This window comes from Microcaecilia unicolor, chromosome 5 (genome assembly GCF_901765095.1).
Source record: "Microcaecilia unicolor chromosome 5, aMicUni1.1, whole genome shotgun sequence".
NCBI classification, from domain to species: Eukaryota; Metazoa; Chordata; class Amphibia; order Gymnophiona; family Siphonopidae; genus Microcaecilia; species Microcaecilia unicolor.
Window position 1 is genome coordinate 724,796 of NC_044035.1, and position 22,585 is coordinate 747,380.

A 22,585-nucleotide genomic window follows, 5' to 3' on the forward strand; every position below is an offset into this window, starting at 1 on the left:
ACTAACTACCCTTCTCCACTGAGAATACTGACCATTTAACCCTACTCTCTGTTGTCTATCTTTTAATCAGTTTTTAATCCACAATAGAACACTACCTCCTATCCCATGACTCTCCAATTTCATCTGGAGTCTTTCATGAGGTACTTTGTCAAACGCCTTCTGAAAATCCAGATACTCAATATCAACCGGCTCACCTTTATCCACATGTTTGTTCACCCCTTCAAAGAAATGTAGTAGATTGGTGAGGCAAGATTTCCCTTCACTAAATCCATGTTGACTTTGTCTCATTGATCCATAGTTTTGAATATGCTCTGTAATTTTGTTCTTAATAATAGTCTCTATCAGGAAAGACTGAGAGGCTGCAGCAACCGAAGATTGCTGAGGAAGAGACGGGGCTGCCTGAAGAGAAGCTCCTGACTTCTTCAGAAGAAAGGCATTGTGCATTAATAAAACAAAATCCGGGGAAAAAGGAACTGAAAGGGACTCCCCTGCTCTCTCTAAATTGCTTTCCTCCATCGGAGCCTGTGCCACAGAAGCACGCTGTGCCTCCTGTCAACCACCACGTGTGGAGCTGGTCGTGCCTAAGAGGAAAAACTGGCGCCCGCCAACACGCGCTGCACTAACTGCCCCAAGAAAAACACCAAAACTATCCCCTGCGCTTCAGACTCACTGGATGCCTGAGGGGAAACCCCATCGTGCTGAACACACCCGCTGCGGGCTGACGACAGCACGACTCACACTCCCCCGATGCTGCTCTCCAGCCCCCACACTGGGAGCAGTGCTTAGTCGCCTCAGAAGGCACTGACATGCTCCACAAACGCCTGCCCCTCAAACAGACTCGGCAGCCCGTCTAGCTCCTCCGTACGATTAAACAAAAACGAAGTCTCTTAAAGAGACGCTTACCTTTTTTTTTTTTTTTAATATTCAGGAGAGAAAGGCAATATCCGATCAGGCCCACAGCCCCAGGCGACGGAGGAAAGGTAGGGGGAGACCAGGAGGGATCTAGCACCACCAGGTGTACACTAGAAGCTACAAATAGCCACTCAACCCCTGACTGTGCTAAACTAGGCCCAAAGGACACCAGTAGCCAGATCAAACCAGAGCTGCACAGAGATGTCCCTCCTCCTGCTAGATAAAGAGAATACTGAGGTTTACTTGGCTGCACAGGTCCACATATAGCAAACCTCGGAGGTTCTCTCTAGCTCCACCTGCTGGTAGAGGGACACAATACATTTTTCCATAGCGTCCCACAGATCAATCTAGAGACTTGTGGTTGAGTTAGTCCAATAAAAAATGTATCATCTTATTTTCTTTTCTATGTTTTATTTTATTACTATTGATTCACTCAACCTGTAATTAAACTGTGGAATTTGTTGCCAGAGAATGTAGCAAAAGCAGTTAGCTTAGCGGGGTTTAAAAAAAGTTTGGATAGCTTCCTTAAAAAAAAGAAGTCCATAAGCCATTATTAAAATGGACTTGTGGAAAATCCACTGCTTATTTCTGGGATAAGCAGCATAAAATGTATTGTACTGTTCTGGAATCTTGCCAGGTACTTGTAACCTGGATGGGCCACTGTTGGAAAAAGGATGGACCTGATGGACCTTCAGTCTGTCCCAGTATGGCAACGCTTAAGTTCTTATGTTCTGTACCTACTGACACCATTTTAGGGACTCCTCAATCCTACAGTTGTTGCATATATGAGTACTCAGATAGGAGAGAGACAACTGCCTCTGTGCCTGCTGGGATGAATGATGTCCAGGTAAATATTTTATTTTATAAAGAATATTTTGTTAATTTTGTGGGAAAGGATAGGAGGTTTGAGGGCTGGAAGGAGCCTCTCACTTTCTATTGCTTCAGGGAGAGGGGGAGAGGAGTACCTATACAGAGAAATTGAGAACCTAACCACTACACCTCTATTCAGGAAATCTTGACTGCCTCAACTTGACATTTCGTCCTTTAGATTGTAAGCTCCTTTGAGCAGGGACTGTCCTTCTTTGTTAAACTGTACAGCGCTGCATAACCCTAGTAGCGTTCTAGAAATGTTAAGTAGTAGTAATAGTAACTAAGTGGTACATACAGACTTAAGAAGAAAAACAGACTCCTACCAACAGAAGAGAACAGGGCAGAAATAATGTAAGAGGGGGAAAACTTTGAGAGAAACAGTAAAAGAAAAAAAGGTAGTTATTTTTACCTTCTCTAAAGTGATGGAGCAGCTCCTCTTTGGTCCAATTACAAGAAGTTATAATAAAAAATCCTTCAGGTTTCAGCACATGTTTCAAAGACATAACAAATTGCTCTCTCTTCTCCACTGCATTCTCAGGATCCAGGCTCACAGCATCAAATGTTCCTTTGTCAAAACCAATATCAAATTCTGAAAGATCACTGGACAAATTCAAGAAGTCTTCAACCTATATTAAAAAAAACAAAAAAAAACCACACAACCTATCAATCAAAGCAGAACTAATGTAACTTGTCTGGAATGTTTTTACGTTTGGGGAGCGTGCCAGGTGCCCTTGACCTGGATTGGCCACTGTCGGTGACAGGATGCTGGGCTAGATGGACCTTTGGTCTTTCCCAGTATGGCACTACTTATGTACTTATGTACTTATGTACTTAAGGGCTTTCATCATCAAGACGGTTGTTATATCAGTTTTATAGAATTCTAAATATCTGCTTGCATTATGTTCTTATATTTACTGACATTTTGATACTGAATAATTCTGTGTTGTACTTCATGGTTTTATTCCATATTTAATCATTTAAAAATTTCCCCAAAGTTCATGACGAGCTACAACTAAACATTTGTAAACTGAAACTTTCTTCTAGAAGCAGAAACTTAACTGTAACAGCCAAGACCATTAAAAAGGATAGTAAAAGGGCATAAAGTTTGTCTTAAAAGAAAGTTACTTTCTGTTCTTTGCCTGGAAGTGAGGTAGGAGTGCTACTGACCTGAATTAGGTGTTAATTAATGTGTGAGGGTAGTGGAATAGTTGCAAAGGTTACTACGGCAATCTGATTCTGTGTTAGCTTCAAAGGGTCTGTTTGAAGAAGTCCCCTTAGAATCAAAACCGAATAGAGAGGAAAGGTCCCACTTAACTTTATTTTTGAGAAACTCAGACACCCGATGATCAAAGGTAAATGCAGGCACTAGGGCCCAGATGCATTAAAGACATTGGTAATTCCCGTTCGGGAACGGGAATGCATCAACGATATGGAATGCAAATGAGCTACTCGTTGTAGCTCACTTGCATTCTCTAGTCCTTCGGTACCTGAGTCGGAGAATCGGGACATCCCTTTAGATTAGGCTCCTCTTCCTGGTCTCTTCAGCCAATCAAAGTGGGCTTAGCTGGCTGTTGTCAGCGAAACGCGCTCTGATTGGCTGAAGAGACCAGGAAGAGGAGCCTAATCTAAAGGGACGTCCCGATTCTCCGGCAACCAGGAAAATAGAAAACTTTCGCTGTGGAGGGGTAAGTGGCGCGGTGAAGACTAAATAGAAGGGGGGAAAAAAACACGAGCGCCGGCAGAGCAAAAAACTGCGAAAAAAAAAGACGTCTCTCACAAGCGCAGGGAGAGTACGTCCTTAAAGGACGCCCCTCACATGCGCTCCCTGCTTTTTTTTTTTTATTTTTTACCTTTTTTGGGGGCCCTTTTCCTTTCCAATTCCCTCACAGGAGCCCTAACAAGAGGTCAGACATCTCGTTAGGGTTCCTACGGTAAGGGAATCGGAAAAACGGTAGTGCATCTCATTATAATAGCTTTTCAATCATTTGCATTCCGTTTTCGTTGCCTGCTACCATGGCAGGGAAAATGCCCTTAGTGCATGCCCGGGGTGAACTACTTGCGTTTTAAACTGGCTGGAACCAGTTTAAAACGCAAGTTGTGGGTGGAGTCAAGATGGCGGCCTGTGCTTGAGGCGTTGCGGATCGTTTGCTGCTCTCTTTCGCCTAATGCCGCATACAAAGAGAAAGGGGGTGGTAAAGGGCTTACCGCAGCCAGCCCTTGTTCCTACCCCCACTCAGCAAACCCTCCTGCGATATCTCTCAAGCACCCCAGCTGAAACCGGTGAAAGGGATCCCATGATTGGAGCGACCGGAGGAGCGGCGTTTCCACGAGGGACTGAAACATCTTTATCTCCACCGGAACTTAATCCGCCGCTTTGCCCTGCACTCCTCCAGGTTGGTGATGAGGACTCAACGGAATCGGAAGGCGGTGACCGGAGGGCCTCAGACGGCGGTGCCAAGCCCCAGGAATCAGTGGAGACGAACTTGGAGCTCGCTGCTCCCCAAGCGGTAACTTTACACACTATCTGGGCAGCCATTCAAAATCTAACTAAAGCAGTTAACAAAACATCCCAAGATACTGCTACAATGGTGAATAAAATAGACTCTTTAACTCAAGCGCTTGAGAATGTCAAACAAGAATCCTTGGTTCAAAATTCACAGACGCAAACGGAAATTAAATCTCTTAAAAAGGTTACAGAAACACTGATAGTAGATAAAATTAAAATGGCTTCAAAATTGGAACAGATAGAGAATTATAACAGACGTTTAAATTTGAGGATACTAAATTTTCCAATAGCTATTGGGATCTCACCATTAGATTTCTTTAAAAAATACTTGAGTGAAGTATTAGCTTATCCTCAATCAGTAATACCACCGATTAATAAAATTTATTACCTCCCTGAAACTAAGCAATCCAAGGTGAACCAAATAGAAAATAACCAAATTTCAGAGCTGAATCTTCAGGATATTTTGGCATTATTGGAGGACTCCCTATCAGAAGTTTCTACTCGAAGGACACTTTTGATATCTTTTGTTTTTGAGCAAGATTTAAATGCACTGATGAAACTTTATTTTAAAAATTCTCAAAAGTTATTTTGTGGACAAAAGATATGGATTTTCCCTGACGTGACAAGAACTACACAAGATCGTAGAAAAATTTTTCTTGCATATAGAGAAGAGGTTAAATCTATGGGAGCAAATTTTCTGTTGGCATACCCCTGTAAATGCAGCATAAAATACTTGGGAAATAAATATATGTTCTATGAACCAGATCAGCTTAAAGCGTTTATACAAAGTAAAAAACTGTGTAGATAGTATGTGTAAAGGAATTAAGGAAAAGGAAGATTATGCTGGGTTTTTGGACCAGGCCATATACCTTTTTTAAATGCTTAATTTGATCTTCTCATCTATTTTCTCCACCCCCTATCTTAGTTAATAGGTGGTCTAAGAAAGCAATATTTTTACCTTCTTATTACAAGTTCTTGTTTGTTTAAAAGAGATTAAATACCAATAATTTGAAATGTTTCATTCTAACCTCTGTAATTCCTGCTGTATTTCCATTTATGAGTATGTCTTGTAAATTTAAAAACTAATAAAGAATAATTATATATAAAACGCAAGTTGTGGGCTCGTTAGGTTTTGTGCATCTGGGCCTAGAAGCTACTAGCGCCCGCATTTACCTGCGCCCCCATGATCATCAGGCTGACAGCACCTGAGCAAAACAAAATCGCAGAGTTCATTTAAATTAGATTTAAATGAGCTGTGCTTGTATTGCACCCCTATGATCAGAGAACAGGGATGGATGCCACCATTTTAAGGTGGCACTGAAAAGAGAAGGGAGTGTGCTACTTCCTCCTCCAACACGGAGGTACAGGGGGGAGGGGTCCGTTACACCACCGAAGTGGGTGGGTTGGTGTGGCAGCTCACTTGGGCCACCAGGGATTGTTTTTGGGAGGATAGGGGGGCTGAAGATCCACAGATCTCTAAGCTACCTGTGCCCTCTGTGGGTGAGGGGACTGTGGGCGGGGGGACGGGGTCCAGCGTCGATTTTGGTTGGTTTTGAGTGTATGGGAATGACGGCTCCATTGGGGAGTGGAAACAGAGATTACCCAATGACAATCCGATTTGTTGAGTGTCATTGCTCCGCCCTCAACGTCATCACGTTGTGACGCGGGGGCGGGGCAGACACTCATGCAATCTTGCAACTACAAATTTAGAACATTGGAGGTGCCTTTTATATATAGAGATGAGTGGAGTGGAATGGGTAGACGTGAATCTCTTGTTTACTCTCTCCAAAAATACAAGACTAGGGGGCACGCAATGAAGCTACAAAGAAGTAAATTTAAAACAAATCAGAGAAAATATTTCTTCACTCAATGTGTAATTAAACTCTGGAATTTGTTGCCAGAGAATATGGTTTGGATAACTTCTTAAAAGAAAAGTCCATAAGTCATTATTAAGATGGACTTGGGGAAAATCCACTGCTTATGTAGAATAAGCAGCATAAAATGCATTGTACTGTTTTGGGATCTACCTGGCTTGGCCACTGTTAGGAACAGGATGCTGGGCTTGAGGGACTTTCGGTCTCTCCCAGTATGGCAACACTTATGTTCTTATGTAAATGCTAATATACTAAACTACTACAGGACCAAACACCACTTAGTGAGACTCCCACACAGCACCAGCACACAACATACGGCAGCAGGCATGCACTCACCCAGCACCTGCACAGCAGAAAGAACACAGTCACCCAGCACCAACTCGGTATACAGAACACACTCCACATAACCACTCATCACCTGGACTCTTGCATTCTGACAAACAGGGGCTGCATAAACACACATGCACTGTGCTGGGTTGGTAGGGGAAGGACACACTAAAGGGGGATGGGGCCTAATATACAGCAGGGGATGGGTGTAAGCAGAGGTGGGCAACAGGTTCAGAGAGAGACATACACAACAGGCAGGACTCGATATATAGGATTCAAATGGTTCACCTTGGGGCACACAGAGACAGCAAGCAAACCACAGTGTACCGCTCCACTCTCCTTCACTCAGCAACAACACAGGTGGCCACAAAAGATAGGTCACAGCTTCACTTGTTGCTTTTATATCAGGTCTAAGGACGGACATTCACATTTCCAGCCCTAGACATCGGCCCACTATACATTATTGCGTTCAGACGTGCAGATCGTGACACCACCTTTGACCTTCTCCTGGAATGCCCATTCTCGGAACATCCATTGGGATGCCTAGCTCGCTTGAACGTTCCCTGTGCAGGAGTTGAAAAATCGGTATTTGCAAGTTCCAAGCACATGGACATCTAAGCGCTTTGAAAATAAGTGCCAAAATATAGTAACATCACAATTACAATCAAAAATGAATAACTGTGACCTGTCAGCTAACAAACAATTATACCTCAGAAATCTGTTGTAAGACTGTGCACTCATTCAAAACTCTCTCTCTATATAAAACGCATCTCTAACGTTCTGAAGCCTCCACAAGTCCCAACGTTCTAAATGCATGGTGGTGAAACCCAAAATTCGCCCATGAGTGTTTGCCCCGCGTCAAACGTCATGACGTCGAGGGCAGACCAATGACACTCAACTAATGAAAACCAGCAGCTCACAGTTGCTACACGACGTCAAAGCAACGCTAAAAGGACCAAACACGAAACAATGTTACGGAACAAGGGCAGTGGCACACTCAAAAAAAAAACCCATGATGGACACTGCCAGCATCTTCACCGCCCCGCCGCACTAACTCTCATCACATCCCACACCGAGCCAATGCTGCCCCCCCCCCTCCAAGACGTAGGCTCGCGGCGAGTTTAAGCGGACCAGGCAGAGCCTTGCGGACATTCTGTTCAACCGCCTCCTGCACCCTTCCCCCTACCACAACAACTCATTCCTTAACGAGTCCGACCGGTGCCAAGGATTTCGTTGAACCCGTTCAGCAGAGAACAGAACTCTGGCGGAAAAGTTGTTTTTCTTTTGTTATGAGCCCAGGAGAAAGATTTGTCTTTAAGGTTGTGAGGGCGATTTTTCAACTGCATGTTAACTGAGCAAAATAAACCCCTGGCAAAGCGCAGGTTGCTGTTTTTTGATTATCAAGAACAAACACTAAACAGAGGACACAGGAAGACCAGAGGTACATGGGAGGCTGCCGTGTGCAACGGAGTATCAGTTCTCCGGTGAGTCGGGAGTAGAAGAGGGACTTTTCGGTCACAGGGTGCAGTTATAGGGGTGGAGGTGGAGAGAGAGAGGTGAGGGGTTCAAAAACCAGGGTGCAGTCAGTGGGGTGAGTGTCAAACAGCAGAGGGACTACTGCCAAGGAGGTCGTGGGATGATTGGTGGAGAGATGAGGGACTATGGTACAGTGAAATCAATGGAGGCTATGGTGCTGAGCTTTAACAGGGTAACGACCCTGGAACTGGGAGGGAGGGAGGGGGGCCCAACCCCAGAACTGGGGAGGCCCACCCTGGAACAGGGAGGAAAGGAGGGGACCGCCCTGGAAGTGGGAGGGGCCGAACCTTGGACCTGGGAGGGGGCCCCTGGCATACACTCTCTCACACACACACTCGCACCCAGTCTCACTCTCCCTCTCTCTCTGTCACACACACACACACTCCCACATTCACTCTCTCTCTCACAGTCACTCTCACACACACTCTCACAAACATACACACTCTGAGGGAAACCTTGCTAGCGCCCGTTTCATTTGTGTCAGAAACGGGCCTTTTTTTACTGGTAGCATATAAACTGCCTAGTGATTCCATGATAGGTATTATGTCAAAGTCTGTAACAGTCTGTTTCCTGCAGCCCGATGCTCAAGGACACACTGGGGTTTATTATCTGGATTCCGTTACCTGCAGTCCAATGTTTGGGGACACACAGGGGTTTATTCTCTGGTCCCCACCCCCCAACCATTCTCTTACCTGCAGACGGATGGACTGGGAAAATCCTTCTTTTTCAAATATTCGTTTTGCGAGTTCAATGGCAGCTGGGCAATAATCTATTCCAGCAAGGTTAATGTATCCAGATTTTGCCTTCAAAAGGAAATAATCTTGATGAATTAACTTAATATTGATCTGTAGTCTTACTCAATATGACAGCTTTTAGCATTCCTTAACATTTAAGCTGTGAATAGAAAAATCTCTCCAGCTATATTTCAGAGTTGCCCTATTGGGTCAGACCAGGGGTCCATCTAGCCCAGCTTCCTGTTTCCAACAGTGGCCAATCCAAAAAGTGACAAGATTCCATGATACTTAACCCCAGGGATAAGCAGTAGCTTTCCCCAGGTCTACTTTAATAACAGCTTACGGACTTTTCCTCCAGGAATCTGTCCAAACCTTTTTTTAACTCAGCTATATTAACTGCTTTTACCATTTGTCCCAACAATGAGCTCCAGAGCTTAACTATATGCTGAGTGAATCATAATATTTTCTCCTATTTGTTTTGGTTGTGCTACTTAGTAACCTCACAGACTGTCCCCTAATCTTTGTACTTTTTGAAAGAGTAAAAAATTAACTTGCATCTACCTATTCCATTCCACTAAGGACCTCTTTTATCAAACTACGATAGAAATCCCTGGTGCGGTAATGCCAACAAAGCTTTGAAGGGGCTTCGGTGGCATTGCCACCATTCTATCATATCTTGGGTGAAGAGACCTAAATTCTTTAGCATTGCCTAATATGAGGGTTGCTCGATCTCCATTTTGGTCTCCCTGCTTTGTACCTTTTCCAGTTATGCTAGATCCTCTATGAAATGTGGAAACCAGAATCATACGCAGTACTCAAGGTGCTGTCTCAACAAGGAGCAATACACGACATCCTTTATTTCAGTCTTTATTCCTTTTCATAATTCCTAACATTCATTTTCCTTTTTTGCCTGCTGCCACACACATATTGTCCATGAAGACACCTAAATGTTTTACCTCAGTGGTGATTCCTAAAATAAAGCTAGCATCATGTTGCTATAATTTGGAAAAACATGAATAGTGAGCAATTTATTTTCCAGATCAAAATTTATTCTACATCATCTTAGAATAAATCATGGACAAAACACCAGATGCTTTGAGCAAGGTTTCTGATGCAATTTCTGGTTTTAGTTTCTTTTTGCTTTATTTAAGTTTCAGTATTTCAACTCCCTCCCCCACCCTCAATTGTTTAGAAACAACATTCCAACCACAAGACACCCTAAAACCCTAATAAAAATAAATACATTTAAGGGCCAGATAATTGCCTTAGCCATCCATTTCCATCCAGGAGGGAATGTGATTGAATTTACAAGCATCATAAACTAAAGAGATTGTTTTGTTTTGTTTTTTATAAGTATTTTTCCCATTTTAACTTATACAAATAGCCAATAAAATGATTACATTTACTGATCTCATTATCTCTTTCGTTTAAACATATTTTTACTGCTGCAATTGCCTATTGCTCATGTTTGATCTATTCTTACTGTACACCGCCTTCAGTGAATTCCTTCAAAAGGCATCAATAGAAATCAAACAAAATAAAACATGGAAAAGAATATAAGATGATACCTTTTTTATTGGACATAACTTAATACATTTCTTGATTAGCTTTCGAAGGTTGTCCTTCTTCGTCAGATCGGAAATAAGCAAATGTGCTAGCTGACAGTGTATATAAGTGAAAACATTCAAGCATTACTATGACAGTCTGACAGGGTGGGAGGATGGGGGTGGGTCGGAGGTATGCATGGGGACATCAAAGCATATCATTGATATTCTAACAGGATGGGTGTGGGTAGGTGAGGGGAGGGTGATCAACAGAGACATACAGCTTTATGGTTTATAATGGGTTAGGAACCCCAGATCCTTGTTAAGTCCTTTCTGTTGGGTGTTAAAATATTCAATCATTCTGACTTCAAAGGTCTTACGTTCTTGTATGGTTTTAAAGTTACCTTTCAGTATTCTCACTGTGAAATCACTGGTACAGTGTCCTGGTTCTGTGAAGTGCTGTCCCACCGGGGTGGGGGCCCTACTGGCTGTATTGTTCATGTGATGTCTATGTAAATTGAATCTTGTCTTAAGCATCTGGCCTGTTTCTCCAATATAGCATCCTTCGTTACATTTTTTACTCTGAATGATATATACCACATTGGAAGATGAGCAAGTGAAAGATCCCTTTATGTTGAATATCTTTCCTTTGTGGATGACTTTGGGGTCCTGTGAAATATTTTGGCATAGTTTGCAACGGGATAAATTACAGGGAAGTGTGCCCTTCTGTTCCTTTTCAGTCTGTGATGAAAGTTTACTTCTGATTAGCTTGTGTTTTAAGTTGGGTGGCTGTCGGAAGGCCAGTACTGGTGGGGATGGGAATATCTCTTTCAGTAATTCATCCTCCTGGAGTATAGGTTGTAGATCTCTTATGATTTTCCTCAGTTTTTCCAGCTCTGGATTGTATGTCACTACAAGGGGGATTCTGTCTGTGGATTTTTTCTCCTTGTACTGTAGCAGATTCTCCCTGGGTGTTTTGAGGGAGGAGGCAATATTCTTGGAGATTAGTTTGGGGTTGTAGCCTGTTTGAAGGATGCAGTCAGGCTTTTAAGGTGTTTGTCTCTGTCCCCTGGGTCAGAGCAGATACCACCATCTCATCTCAACATAAGTACAAACCCACAACCATAAACACCTCAGAACACACCCTCCTCCCTACCTCAGACAGCCTAAAAATACTCGGCGTCATAATCGACCGCAACCTTACCCTTGAGAACCAAGTAAACTCCATAATAAAGAAAATGTTTTACTCAATGTGGAAACTCAAACGAATAAACCTTTCTTCCAAAGGGAAATATTTCAAAACCTAATACAATCAATGGTCCTAAGCCATACAGACTACTGCAACGGAATCTATGCGGGATGTAAAGAACAACTCACAAAAAAACTTCAGACTGCCCAAAACACAGCTGCCAGGCTGATATTTGGTAAAACACGCTTCGAAAGCGCCAAACCCCTCCGAGAAAAGCTACACTGGCTCCCAATCAAAGAATGGATCATCTTCAAAATCTGCACCTTGGTCCACAAAATTATCTACGGCGTAGTCCCAGGATTCATGATAGACCTCAAAGATCTACCAACCAGAAACAGAATCGGATCATCACGATCATACCTAAACCTACATTACCCAAATTGCAAAGGACTGAAATAAAAAACAACTTATGCATCCAGCTTCTCCTACCTAAGCGCACAACTATGGAATGGACTCCCTAAAGCTGTGAAAACAATCCATGACCATCTAAACTTCAGGAAATCACTAAAAACCACCCTCTTCAAAAAGGCTTACCTCACCGATCCAACGTAAATCCCCACATCCAGCAACACAACATAACCAATGATCGTACTGGACAATATACAACCTTCATCCCTTCCATCATCGTGGTGCCTCATACACACCTTCCTCACTTCGACCACAATATAACCTGTATTTGTTATCAACCGACTGGCAAATGCCTTTACGGTACTATGTAAGCCACATTGAGCCTGCAAATAGGTGGGAATATGTGGGGTACAAATGTAACAAATAAATAAATATATTAGATACAAATTCAGTAAATAATAATTGAGCATCAGTCTAATTTCCAGGGGGCTGATAAAATAAAATTGCAGTTACGTGATTGTGTAAGGAATCATCTTTGATTTTGCTGGCCAATATTTTGAGAGTGGGAGATGAGAAATCAGAGATTGGTTCAATTAAAAAAAAATGATTTGTAAAGGAGAGCAATGCCCCCACCCCTTTTCTTGATTAGAACATAAGAGTAGCCATACTGGGTCAGACCAATAGTCCATCTAGCCCAGTATCCTGTTTTCCCAACAGTGGCCAAGCCAGGTCACAAGTACCTGGCAGAAACCCAAATCGTGGCAACACTCCATACTATACATCTCAGGGCAAGCAGTTGCTTCCCATGTCTCTCTCAATAGCAGGCTATGGACTTTTCCTCCAGGAATTTGTCCAAACCTTTTTTAAACCCAGATATGCTAACCACTATCATTACACCCTCCGGCAAAGAGTACCAGAGCTTAACTATTTGTAGAGTGAAAAAATATTTCCTATTTGTTTTAAAAAGTATTTCCATGTAACTTCCTCGAGCATCCCTAATCTTTGTACCTTTGTAACGAGTAAAAAATTGATTTACTTCTACTTGTTCTACACCACTCAGGATTTTGTAGACCTCAATCATATCTCCCCTTAACGGTCTCTTTTCCAAGTTGAAGAGCCCTAACCTCTTTAGCCTTTCCTCATATGAGAGGAGTTCCATCCCCTTTGGTTGCTCTTCTTTGAACATTTTCTAATTCCGCTATATCTTTTTTGAGATACGGCAACCAGAACTGAACGCAATACTCAAGGTGGGGTCGCACCATGGAGTGATACAAAGGCATTATAGTGTTGTTGGTCTTATTCACCATCTCTTTCCTAATAATTCCTAGCATCCTGTTTGCTTTTTTGGCCGCCGCCACATACTGAGCAGATTTCAGTGTATTATCTACAATGACACCTAGACCTTTTTCTTATAGAAACATAGAAAATAACATAAAGACCATATGGTCTATCCAGTCTGTCCATTCATACCAACTACTAATCTCTACAATCCCTTCCTTTCCCTCAGACATCCTCTGTGCGTAGAAACATAGAAAATGACACAGACAGGGCCGGTGCTAGGGTTTTTTGCACACTCCTGCAGCCTATTAGTTGGCGCCCCCTACCCACCCAGCATTTCCTCTCTCTCCTTTCTCCTCCCAACCCCTCCCCTCAGGGAGAGCAATACAAACTCCTCCACTACCAGACACCTGCCCCCCTTCTTTTTAGCCCCAGCCCCCTCGCTCACCTTCCCCCATTTTCAGCCCCAACCCCTTTCTCCAAGGAGGTTAGATAAAACAGACGAAGTGACGTCAAAACGTTGAAGCCACTTATGTTACTCTGTTTCCCCTTCCTTGTGAAGCCATTGTTCTGCATACACTCAAAACAAAACAAACAAACCTATAAAAGCTGCTGCATCCACGTTGTCGTGCTTTATTGCTGGTAGCATTTTTATTTAATATCACTTATACTTTCAAACATGCCAGCTTGTGCAGCATACAGATGTACACAGAGGAAGTATAACAACAGAATAACTTTTCACAGGTAGTGTAGTAATTTGTTTCTCGGGAGGTGGAGCAATTTGTAACCAGGGGGGACATAAATTAATTATGATTGAATCTTTCTTGGATTTCAGCCATGTTTCTGTGATGAAAACTTGACCTAGACCGTCTTCAACAATTCAGTCCTTAATCTGTTCAGGTTTATTAACAACAGATCCGACATTTATGTGTTATTGATGGTATTTGCACAACTTATATTTTTAAGCTGTCGTGTATGTTTTAGGTTATTTGGATGAAAGTCATCCTTATAATGATCTGAATGCTGAAACTTGTGTTGGAGTTCATCAATGATATTAGGAGGTTGGAGTGTGGTTTAACAGGAACAATAGGTCTTTTCAATTTACGTTTACAAAAACTGAGTATTGGGATACTGAAAAACTCATCTAGAGCATATACATGATAACTTAAGAAGAAATGTAGTATGAAAGAGAATAGTAACCAATAGTGCAATCATTTTGTTTTTTTTATTTGTACCCCACGCTTTCCCACTCATGGCAGGCTCAATGCGGCTTAGGTACTTATTTCACCTGGGGCAATGGAGGGTTAAGTGACTTGCCCAGAGTCACAAGAAGCTGCCTGTGCCTGAAGTGGAATCGAACCCAGTTCCCCAGGACCAAAGTCCACCACTGTAACCACTAGGCCACTCCTCCACACAATAATAACATTGTAAATGATAAATTGCATTAATATTTAGAACAATGACAGTTATAGTAGAAAGTATCATAACAAGCTTGCAGTTCAGTTATGGGAAACTGTTAGGTCAGATAAAATTGAAGATACTTCCAACGTTTCTCCTCTAGTGTTGACCAATAATTTTTTAGGCCATTAGTGTGATTTTGCTAGTTGCTCGTGATGTTGCTCATGAAGGGGCTCACAAAGGGGTGTGCCCTTTTGGTACACCCATTCGGCACAACACTCCAGAAGCAGGCTGCCTATTGTGGGAGGTATTTGCTGATGTCACCAACCGTCACCAATCAGTAGCTCAGGGTGAGTTCCATTCAAGTGCAGTTAGTAGTTCCCTGAAGCAACTGACTTGCCCAGGATCACACAGAGAATCAGCGAGATTTGACTTCTAGTTTCTCTGGTTCTCAGGCCACTGCTCTAACCATTAGGCTACTATCCTGCTCAAAAGACAAGCGGTTAACAGGATTACCTGAGCTTGTACTTGCAAATAATTACATCCAAATGCAGTGGTTACAAACAGTTAAGATGCAACATCCACTCACCTTTCTAAAGGGACACAGAGTAAACACGCCTTAGATCTAGCATAACTGGAGCTGTAGAGAGTTTCATTCCAATTTATTTTATAGGCAATAGGGGCTACTTCCTCTCATACCCCAAAAAATTAGGGACCCTTAAATTGTATTGATATACCAACAGAAGTCAAAGCAATGTTAACATAATACAAGTTGAAAGAAAATCCACTAAGGTGGAAGAAAGCTGAATCTCATGGCAGTTACACAATGGTAATGGACAGTGGGAAACAGACCATGAACCCAAGAGACCAGGACAATGATGTAAAGCATCTTAAAAGAAGTTTATTGGTGGGAGACTCGACACAATGCTGGGTGTGGGCCATAGGCCTGCTTCAGGAGTCTTCACGGTTAGGTGAACAAAGGCTGCTATATGCAGAGTACCTGAATAATGTTAAAATAAGCCGGTCTTTCATGCCCAACATCATGGATTTCTTCAGCAATCAACAAAAGGTCTTTTTCAAGACCAGCTTATTTTAACGTTATTCAAAAACTCTGCATATAGCAGTCTTTGTACACTTAACCAAGTTGTGAAGACTCCTTAGACAGGCCTGTGGTCAAAACACAGTACTGTGTCAAGTCTCCCACCAATAAAGTTTTTCTAAGAAGTTTTACATCATTCTCCTGGTCTCTTGGGTTCATAATCTATTTCTCACTGTCCATTACCAAGACAATACAAGTGCTATAAAAATGCTTGGCTATCACATTCTGGACCATTTGCAACCTACAATCACCTCTTATTAGTGACCAAGAAATAACAGTCTATTCTATTCTGGTTATTTATATCCCACTACAATCAGTAAAGAATCTAGCGCGTTACATAAAGTTCAAAACACACAATTAAAGATACTGACAGCCCTACTGTATTATATATTCAAATATTTACTAAAAAGTAAGTCTTCAATCCTTTAAGAAATTGTAAATATCCAAAAAGCATTCAAACTCATTCAGGTATAGAATTCCACAATTTGCTACCTTGATAAATAAACAGCCATCAAGAACTTTTTTAACAGACGGAAACCCCAGTAAAAGAGTAGAGTAGAAAGGAGAATTCTTCGAAAAGGTTGGCCAAACCAACTATGGAAGAAGAGAAGAACAATAATTCCCCTGTAAGATTTTTAAATACAGTATAAGCAGTCTTAAAATTGATTAGTACAGAAACTGTTAGCCAGTGCAGGCTTTTGAGTAAAGGCATCACATGATCATATCGGGAACAACCCCAGCTCATTTCACCTGCAGTATTTTGCAGCTAATGCAATTTCTTAACAAGTCTTAAATTTAAAACAAAAACCCTGCAATAGTCCAATTGAGATAAAAACAAAAGCCTGTACCAGCGTATGAAAATGTTCTGTCTCATAGAAATGGCTGGAAACTACATCTTAACTGTTTGTTACTGAGCAGAAAGTGGACTTAAACTATATTTAAATGTACATAAATTTATCTTTATAAGCAGTTAGCTACCAGATCTTTCCATACTTAAAGCTACTGACCAGTTCAGTAAGAAACATGCCATTTCCAGTTCCAATATCTAGAATGGCGGTATCCAGTGGAATCTTCTGCTTCTTCAGCCATCTAATTAATCGGCTTATGCTTTCTTCTCCAAACCTATCAGTGACAACAGCAAAAAAAAATACAATTCAGTCCCTTAACCCCAGGAAAAGAGAAAGCAGAGTTATTTAACTACAGCAGATGTTGTCCCATAATAGCAGGATAGATGCCTGGACCAGTGAGCATATTTCCAAACTCTCAGACATTCAACAGCCTTCCAGGGAAGTGTACCATGCAAGTGTGCTGGTATCAAGGTGACAATTGGTCTTATTTGCTAATTTCATTTCCTTGAATCCTGCCAGACCAATCCAGACCAGTGGGTTGTGTTCCTTCCTGACCAGCAGATGGAGGCAGAGAACACCGATGATGGCAACACCCGTAATTGGGAAGCAAAGCCACTACTGGGCAGAGTTCTATGGTCTGTGCCCTGAAAATGGTAAGGAAAAATCAAGGTCAGGTATACACATGAAGTATCACATACCATGTGTTATGAGTTTATCTTGTTGGGCAGACTGGATGGATCGTACAGGTCTTTCATCTGCTATCCTCTACTATGTTACTATGATGTTTCAGTGACAACATCAGGATAAAAAGTGTTATAGTTGTAGAACTTGCCAGTATACTATTGACAAAGTATAAGTACGTAAGTATTGCCATACTGGGACAGACCAAAGGTCCATCAAGCCCAGAATCCTGTTTCCAACAGTGGCCAAGCCAGGTCACAAGTACCTGGCAAGATCCCAAAACAGTACAATACATTTTATGCTGCTTATCCTAGAAATAAAGCAGTGGATTATCAGACTTTTCTTTTAGGAAGCTATCCAAACCTTTTTTTAAATCCCACTAAGCTAACTGCTTTTACCACATTCGTTGGCAACGAATTCCAGAGTGTAATAACACCTTGAGTAAAGAAATATTTTCTCTGATTCATTTTAAATTTACTACTTTGTAGCTTCATTGCGTGTCCCCTAGTCCTAGTACTTTTGGAAAGAGTCAACAAATGATTCAAATCTACCCGTCCATTCCACTCATTATTTTATAGACCTCTATCATGTCTCCCCTCAACCGTCTTTTCTCCAAGCTGAAGAGCCCTAGCCACTTTAACCTTTCCTCATAATGAAGTCGACCCATCCTCTTTATCATTTTCGCCGCCCTTCTCTGTACCTTTTCTATTCAACTATATCTTTTTCAAGATGTGGTGACCAGAATTGAACACAATATTCGAGGTGCGGTCGCACCATAGAACGATACAAAGGCATTATAACATCCTCATTTTTGTTTTCCATTCCTTTCCTAATAATAGCATACATTCTATTTGCGTTCTTAGCCGCCACTGCACGCTGAGCAGTGGGTTTCAATGTATCATCAACGATGACTCCTAGATCCCTTTTCTGGTTGGTGACTCCTAATGTGGAACCTTGCATTACATAGCTATATTTCGGGTTCCTCTTTCCATATGCATCACTTTGTACTTGCTCACATTAAACGTCATCTGCCATTTGGATACCCAGTCTCCCAGTTTTGTAAGGTCCTTTTGCAATTTTACACAATCCTCTTGCGATTTAACAATTTAATTTTGTGTCATCAGCAAATTTAAATTACCTCACTAGTTACTCCCATCTCTAGATCATTTATCAAATATGTTAAAAAGCAGCAGTCCCAGCACAGAGCCCTGGGGAACCTCACTATCTACCCTTTTCCATTGAGAATACTGAACATTTAATCCTACTCTCTGTTTTCTATGTTTTAACCAGTTTTTAATCCACAATAGAACACTACCTCCTGTCCCATGACTCTCCAATTTCCTCTGGAGTCTTTCATGAGGTACTCTGTCAAATGCCTTTTGAAAATCCAGATACACAATAATCGACTGGCTCAACTATATCCACATGCTTGTTCACCCCTTCAAAGAAATGTAATATATTGGTGAGGCAAGATTTCCCTTCACTAAATCCATGTTGGTTTTGTCTTGTTAATCTATGCTTTTGAATAAACTCTGTAATTTTGTTCTTTATAATATTGTCTACCATTTTGCCCTGCATCGAGGTCAGGCTCACTTGTCTATAATTTCCTGGATCACCTCTGGTACCACGAAGATAAATTACATATTACTAACAATAGTTCTGCAAGTTCATTTTTCAATTCTATCAATGCTCTGTAATGTATACCATCCAGTCCTGGCGATTTGCTACTCTTCAATTTGTCAAATTGCCCCATTACATCTACAAGGTTTATGGAGATTTCATTCAGTTTCTCAGACTCGTCAGCTTTGAATATCTTTTCTGGCACCCGTATCTCTCCCACATCTTCCTCGGTGAAGACCGAAGCAAATAATTCATTTAATCTCTCTGCTATGGCTATGTCTTCCCTGAGTGCCCCTTTTATCCCTCAGTCATCTTGCAGTCCAACTGATTCCTTTGCCGGCTTCTTGCTTTAATATTTATTTTTTATTACATTTGTACCCTGTGCTTTCCCACTCATGGCAGGCTCAATGCGGCTTACATGGGGCAATGGAGGGTTAAGTGACTTCCCAAAGTCACAAGGAGCTGCCTGTACCTGAAGTGGGAATCGAACTCAGTTCCTCAGTTCCCCAGGACCAAAGTCCACCACCCTAACCACTAGGCCACTCCTCCACTCCATACCTTAAAAAAATGTTTTTATATGTCTTTTTGACTCCAACGCAATCTTTTTTTCAAAGTTCCCCTTTGCCTTCCTTATCAGTGCTTTGCATTTGACTTGCCATTCCTTATGGTGTTTCTTACTATTTTCAGACGGATCCTTCTTCCATTTACTAAAGGATTTCCTTTTAGCTCTAATAGCTTCCTTCACCTCATTCTTTAATCATACTGGCTGTCGTTTGGTCTTCCTAACTCCTTTTTTTTATAAACAGAATATATTTGGCCTGGGCTTCCAGAGTGGTATTTTTGAACAGCATCCATACCTGATGTAAATTTTTGACCTTTGCAGCTGCTCCTCTAAGTTTTCTATTTTCACCGTTCTTCTCATTTTATCATTGTCTCCTTTTTGAAAGTTAAATGATAATGTATTGGATTTCCTGTGTGTATTTACTCCAAAGCAGAGATCACATCTGATCATATTATGATACTTTTATCAAGAGGCCCCATCACCATTACCTCCTGGAGTAGATCATGTGCTCCACTAAGGACTAAATCTAGAATTTTTCCTCCTCTTGTTGGCTCCTGTACCAGCAGCTCCATAAAGCAATCCTTGATTTCGTCCAGGAATTTTACCTGCCTAGCATGCCCTGTTACATTTACCCAGTCAATACTGGGATAATTGAAATCACCCATTATTATTGTGTTGCCCAGTTTGTTAGCCTCTCTAATTTCCTTTAACATTTCTACATCTGTCTGTTAATCCTGGCCAGGTGGACGGTAGTACACTCCTATCGCTATTATTTTTCCCTTTACACATGGATTTTCAATCCACAGGGATTTCAAGATATGTTTTGTTTCCTGCACAATTTTCAATCTATTTGATTCAATGCCCTCCTTAACAGACAATGCTACCCCTCCACCAATTCGATCCACCCTATCACTATGATATAATTTATACTCTGGTATGATGGGTAGAAATGAATCGCTTGTTTACTCTTTCCAAAAATACAAGACTAGGGGGCATGCAATGAAGCTACAAAGTAGTAAATTTAAAACGAATCGGAGAAAATATTTCTTCACTCAATGTGCAATTAAACTCTGGAATTCATTGCCAGAGAATGTAGTAAAAGCAGTTAGCGGGGTTTAAAAAAGGTTTGGATAGCTTCCTAAAAGAAAAGTCTATAAGCCATTATTAAAATGGGACTTGGGAAATTATACTGCTTATTTCTGGGAAAAGCAGCATAAAATGTATTGTACTGTTTTGGGATCTTTCCAGGTACTTGTGACCTGGATTGGCTCTGTCCTTATATTCCAACTAATGGAATTGCCATCAAGGCCCAGTTCAACCTATCCAAATCTGTCTTGTCATTTGCAGGACCCAGATCTTAAAAGTCTGCTCAGCACTGTTCCAGCTAGTGAATTTGCCACTGAAGCCCTTTCCAGTTCATCCTAAACTGGATTGCCATATATAGATCACAGACCTACAAGTCTGCCTGGCATCGGCCTTCACAGCCTGAGTAGCCATCCAACCATTTTCTAAATAGAGTTCCTCTGTGTTTATCCCATGCCTTTTTTAATTGTCACCATTTTGTCTCTTCCACCTCCTCAGGAGGGCACTCCAGGCATCAACCACAGTCTCGGTGAAAAACAGCATTACTCCTAAGTCTACCACCACGCAACCTCAATTCATGTCCTCTAGTTTAACCATTTTCCCTTCTCTGGAAAAGATTTGCTTCTATATTAATACCATTCAAGTATTTAAATTTCTGTATCATCAAGGGGAATCTTATACAACAAATACAGACTTCAGAGATTTGGGAATAGAATGGGCCCAATGTTGGCGGGGATGGTTAAAACATGGGGTAACCAGCAGGTAATAACAACATTGAAAGATGATCAAGGGAAATTACACCACAAAAGTGAAAAGATAGCAGAAATTTTACGACATCATTTCTCGAGAATATATTCAGCCCCAAGTAAGAGTGATGCAGGAGAAATAAATCAATATTTGAGACAGGCCCATCTACCAAAACTGACTCAACAAGAGCTGGAGTCCTTGAATGGTCCAATCACAGGCAGGGAAGTACAGGAATGCATAAAGCTCTTAAAATTAAACTCAGCGCCTGGCCCGGATGGACTGACGGGAGAGTTTTACAAATTACTAATTGCCAAGTTAGTTAAGCCACTGATGTTAAATTACGAACAGGCAGTACAGCGGGGACAGGTGGCAGATCATGCCAATGAAGCCCTAATAGTACTTATAAAGAAACCAGGTAGAGTAGAAGAACTCCCAGACTCGTACAGACCGATATCCTTAATAAATGTTGATTTAAAAATATTATCAAAGATAATGGCAAACCGCCTTTCTAGGATATTACCCCGGGTGATAAGCACAGAACAGGTAGGCTTTGTTAAAGGGAGGCAAATAGTGGGAAATGTCAGAAGACTACTATTGGGAATGGCCTCATGCCAGAGATCTGAACAACAATCCTTGGCAATCAGCCTGGATGCAGAAAAAGCTTTTGACAAGCTGCACTGGGATTATCTGTTTGCAACCCTACAGACTATGGGATTTCAGGGCTGGTTTGTTCGGGCACTTCAAGTATTATATACGGATCCAACAGCTGCAGTGTTAGTTAATGGGATAAAAACACCATCATTCAATATAGCTAGGGGGACACGCCAAGGTTGTCCGCTCTCACCACTTTTATTTATCTTGTCCCTAGAACCATTGTTAAGGAGACTATGCCTCAGGACAGACATTATAGGAGTAGAGGTAGGAGGTACCACAATTAAAACATTAGCATTCGCAGATGACTTATTAGTTCTTCTTAAAAACTCTAGATCATCAGTACCGGCACTATTTCAAGAGATAGAGTCCTACGGGAGGCTCTCCGGGTTTGTGCTGATAGGCAAAAGTCGCAGGCACTTCTAGTGTATGGGATACCACCTGAAAGGGGAGGAGGGGAGATACCAGTATTACCAGAGGGGGTGCCTCTGAAATACTTAGGAGTATATATCCCACAGAACTTGAGCCATCTTTATGATAGAAATGTCCAAAAGCTGCTACGAGATACAAAAGACAGACTGATTACATGGCAGGGATACCCATTATCCTTGATGGGCAGAATTGCCTTATATAATATGGCAATAATACCCCGCTGGTTATATGTATTTCAGGTTCTGCCGTTATACTTGAAACATAAGGATGAGAGAGAACTTAACAG

The 22,585-nt window shown here is 41.6% G+C and overlaps 1 protein-coding gene across 2 annotated transcripts in view; it reads right to left on the reverse strand.

Moving 5' to 3' along the window:
• EEF1AKMT2 (EEF1A lysine methyltransferase 2) overlaps positions 1-22,585 on the reverse strand; it is a 49,610-nt gene that overhangs the window by 9,350 nt on the left and 17,675 nt on the right. The window contains exons 3-5 of one of the 2 annotated variants that reach the window (XM_030204738.1): positions 16,683-16,797; positions 8,718-8,828; positions 2,192-2,408 (exon numbers count right to left, since the gene is read on the reverse strand). In XM_030204738.1, coding sequence (XP_030060598.1) covers positions 2,192-2,408; positions 8,718-8,828; positions 16,683-16,797 — 443 coding nt within the window. The remainder of the gene's footprint in view (positions 1-2,191; positions 2,409-8,717; positions 8,829-16,682; positions 16,798-22,585) is intronic. The other variant, XM_030204739.1, reaches the window with a different exon arrangement.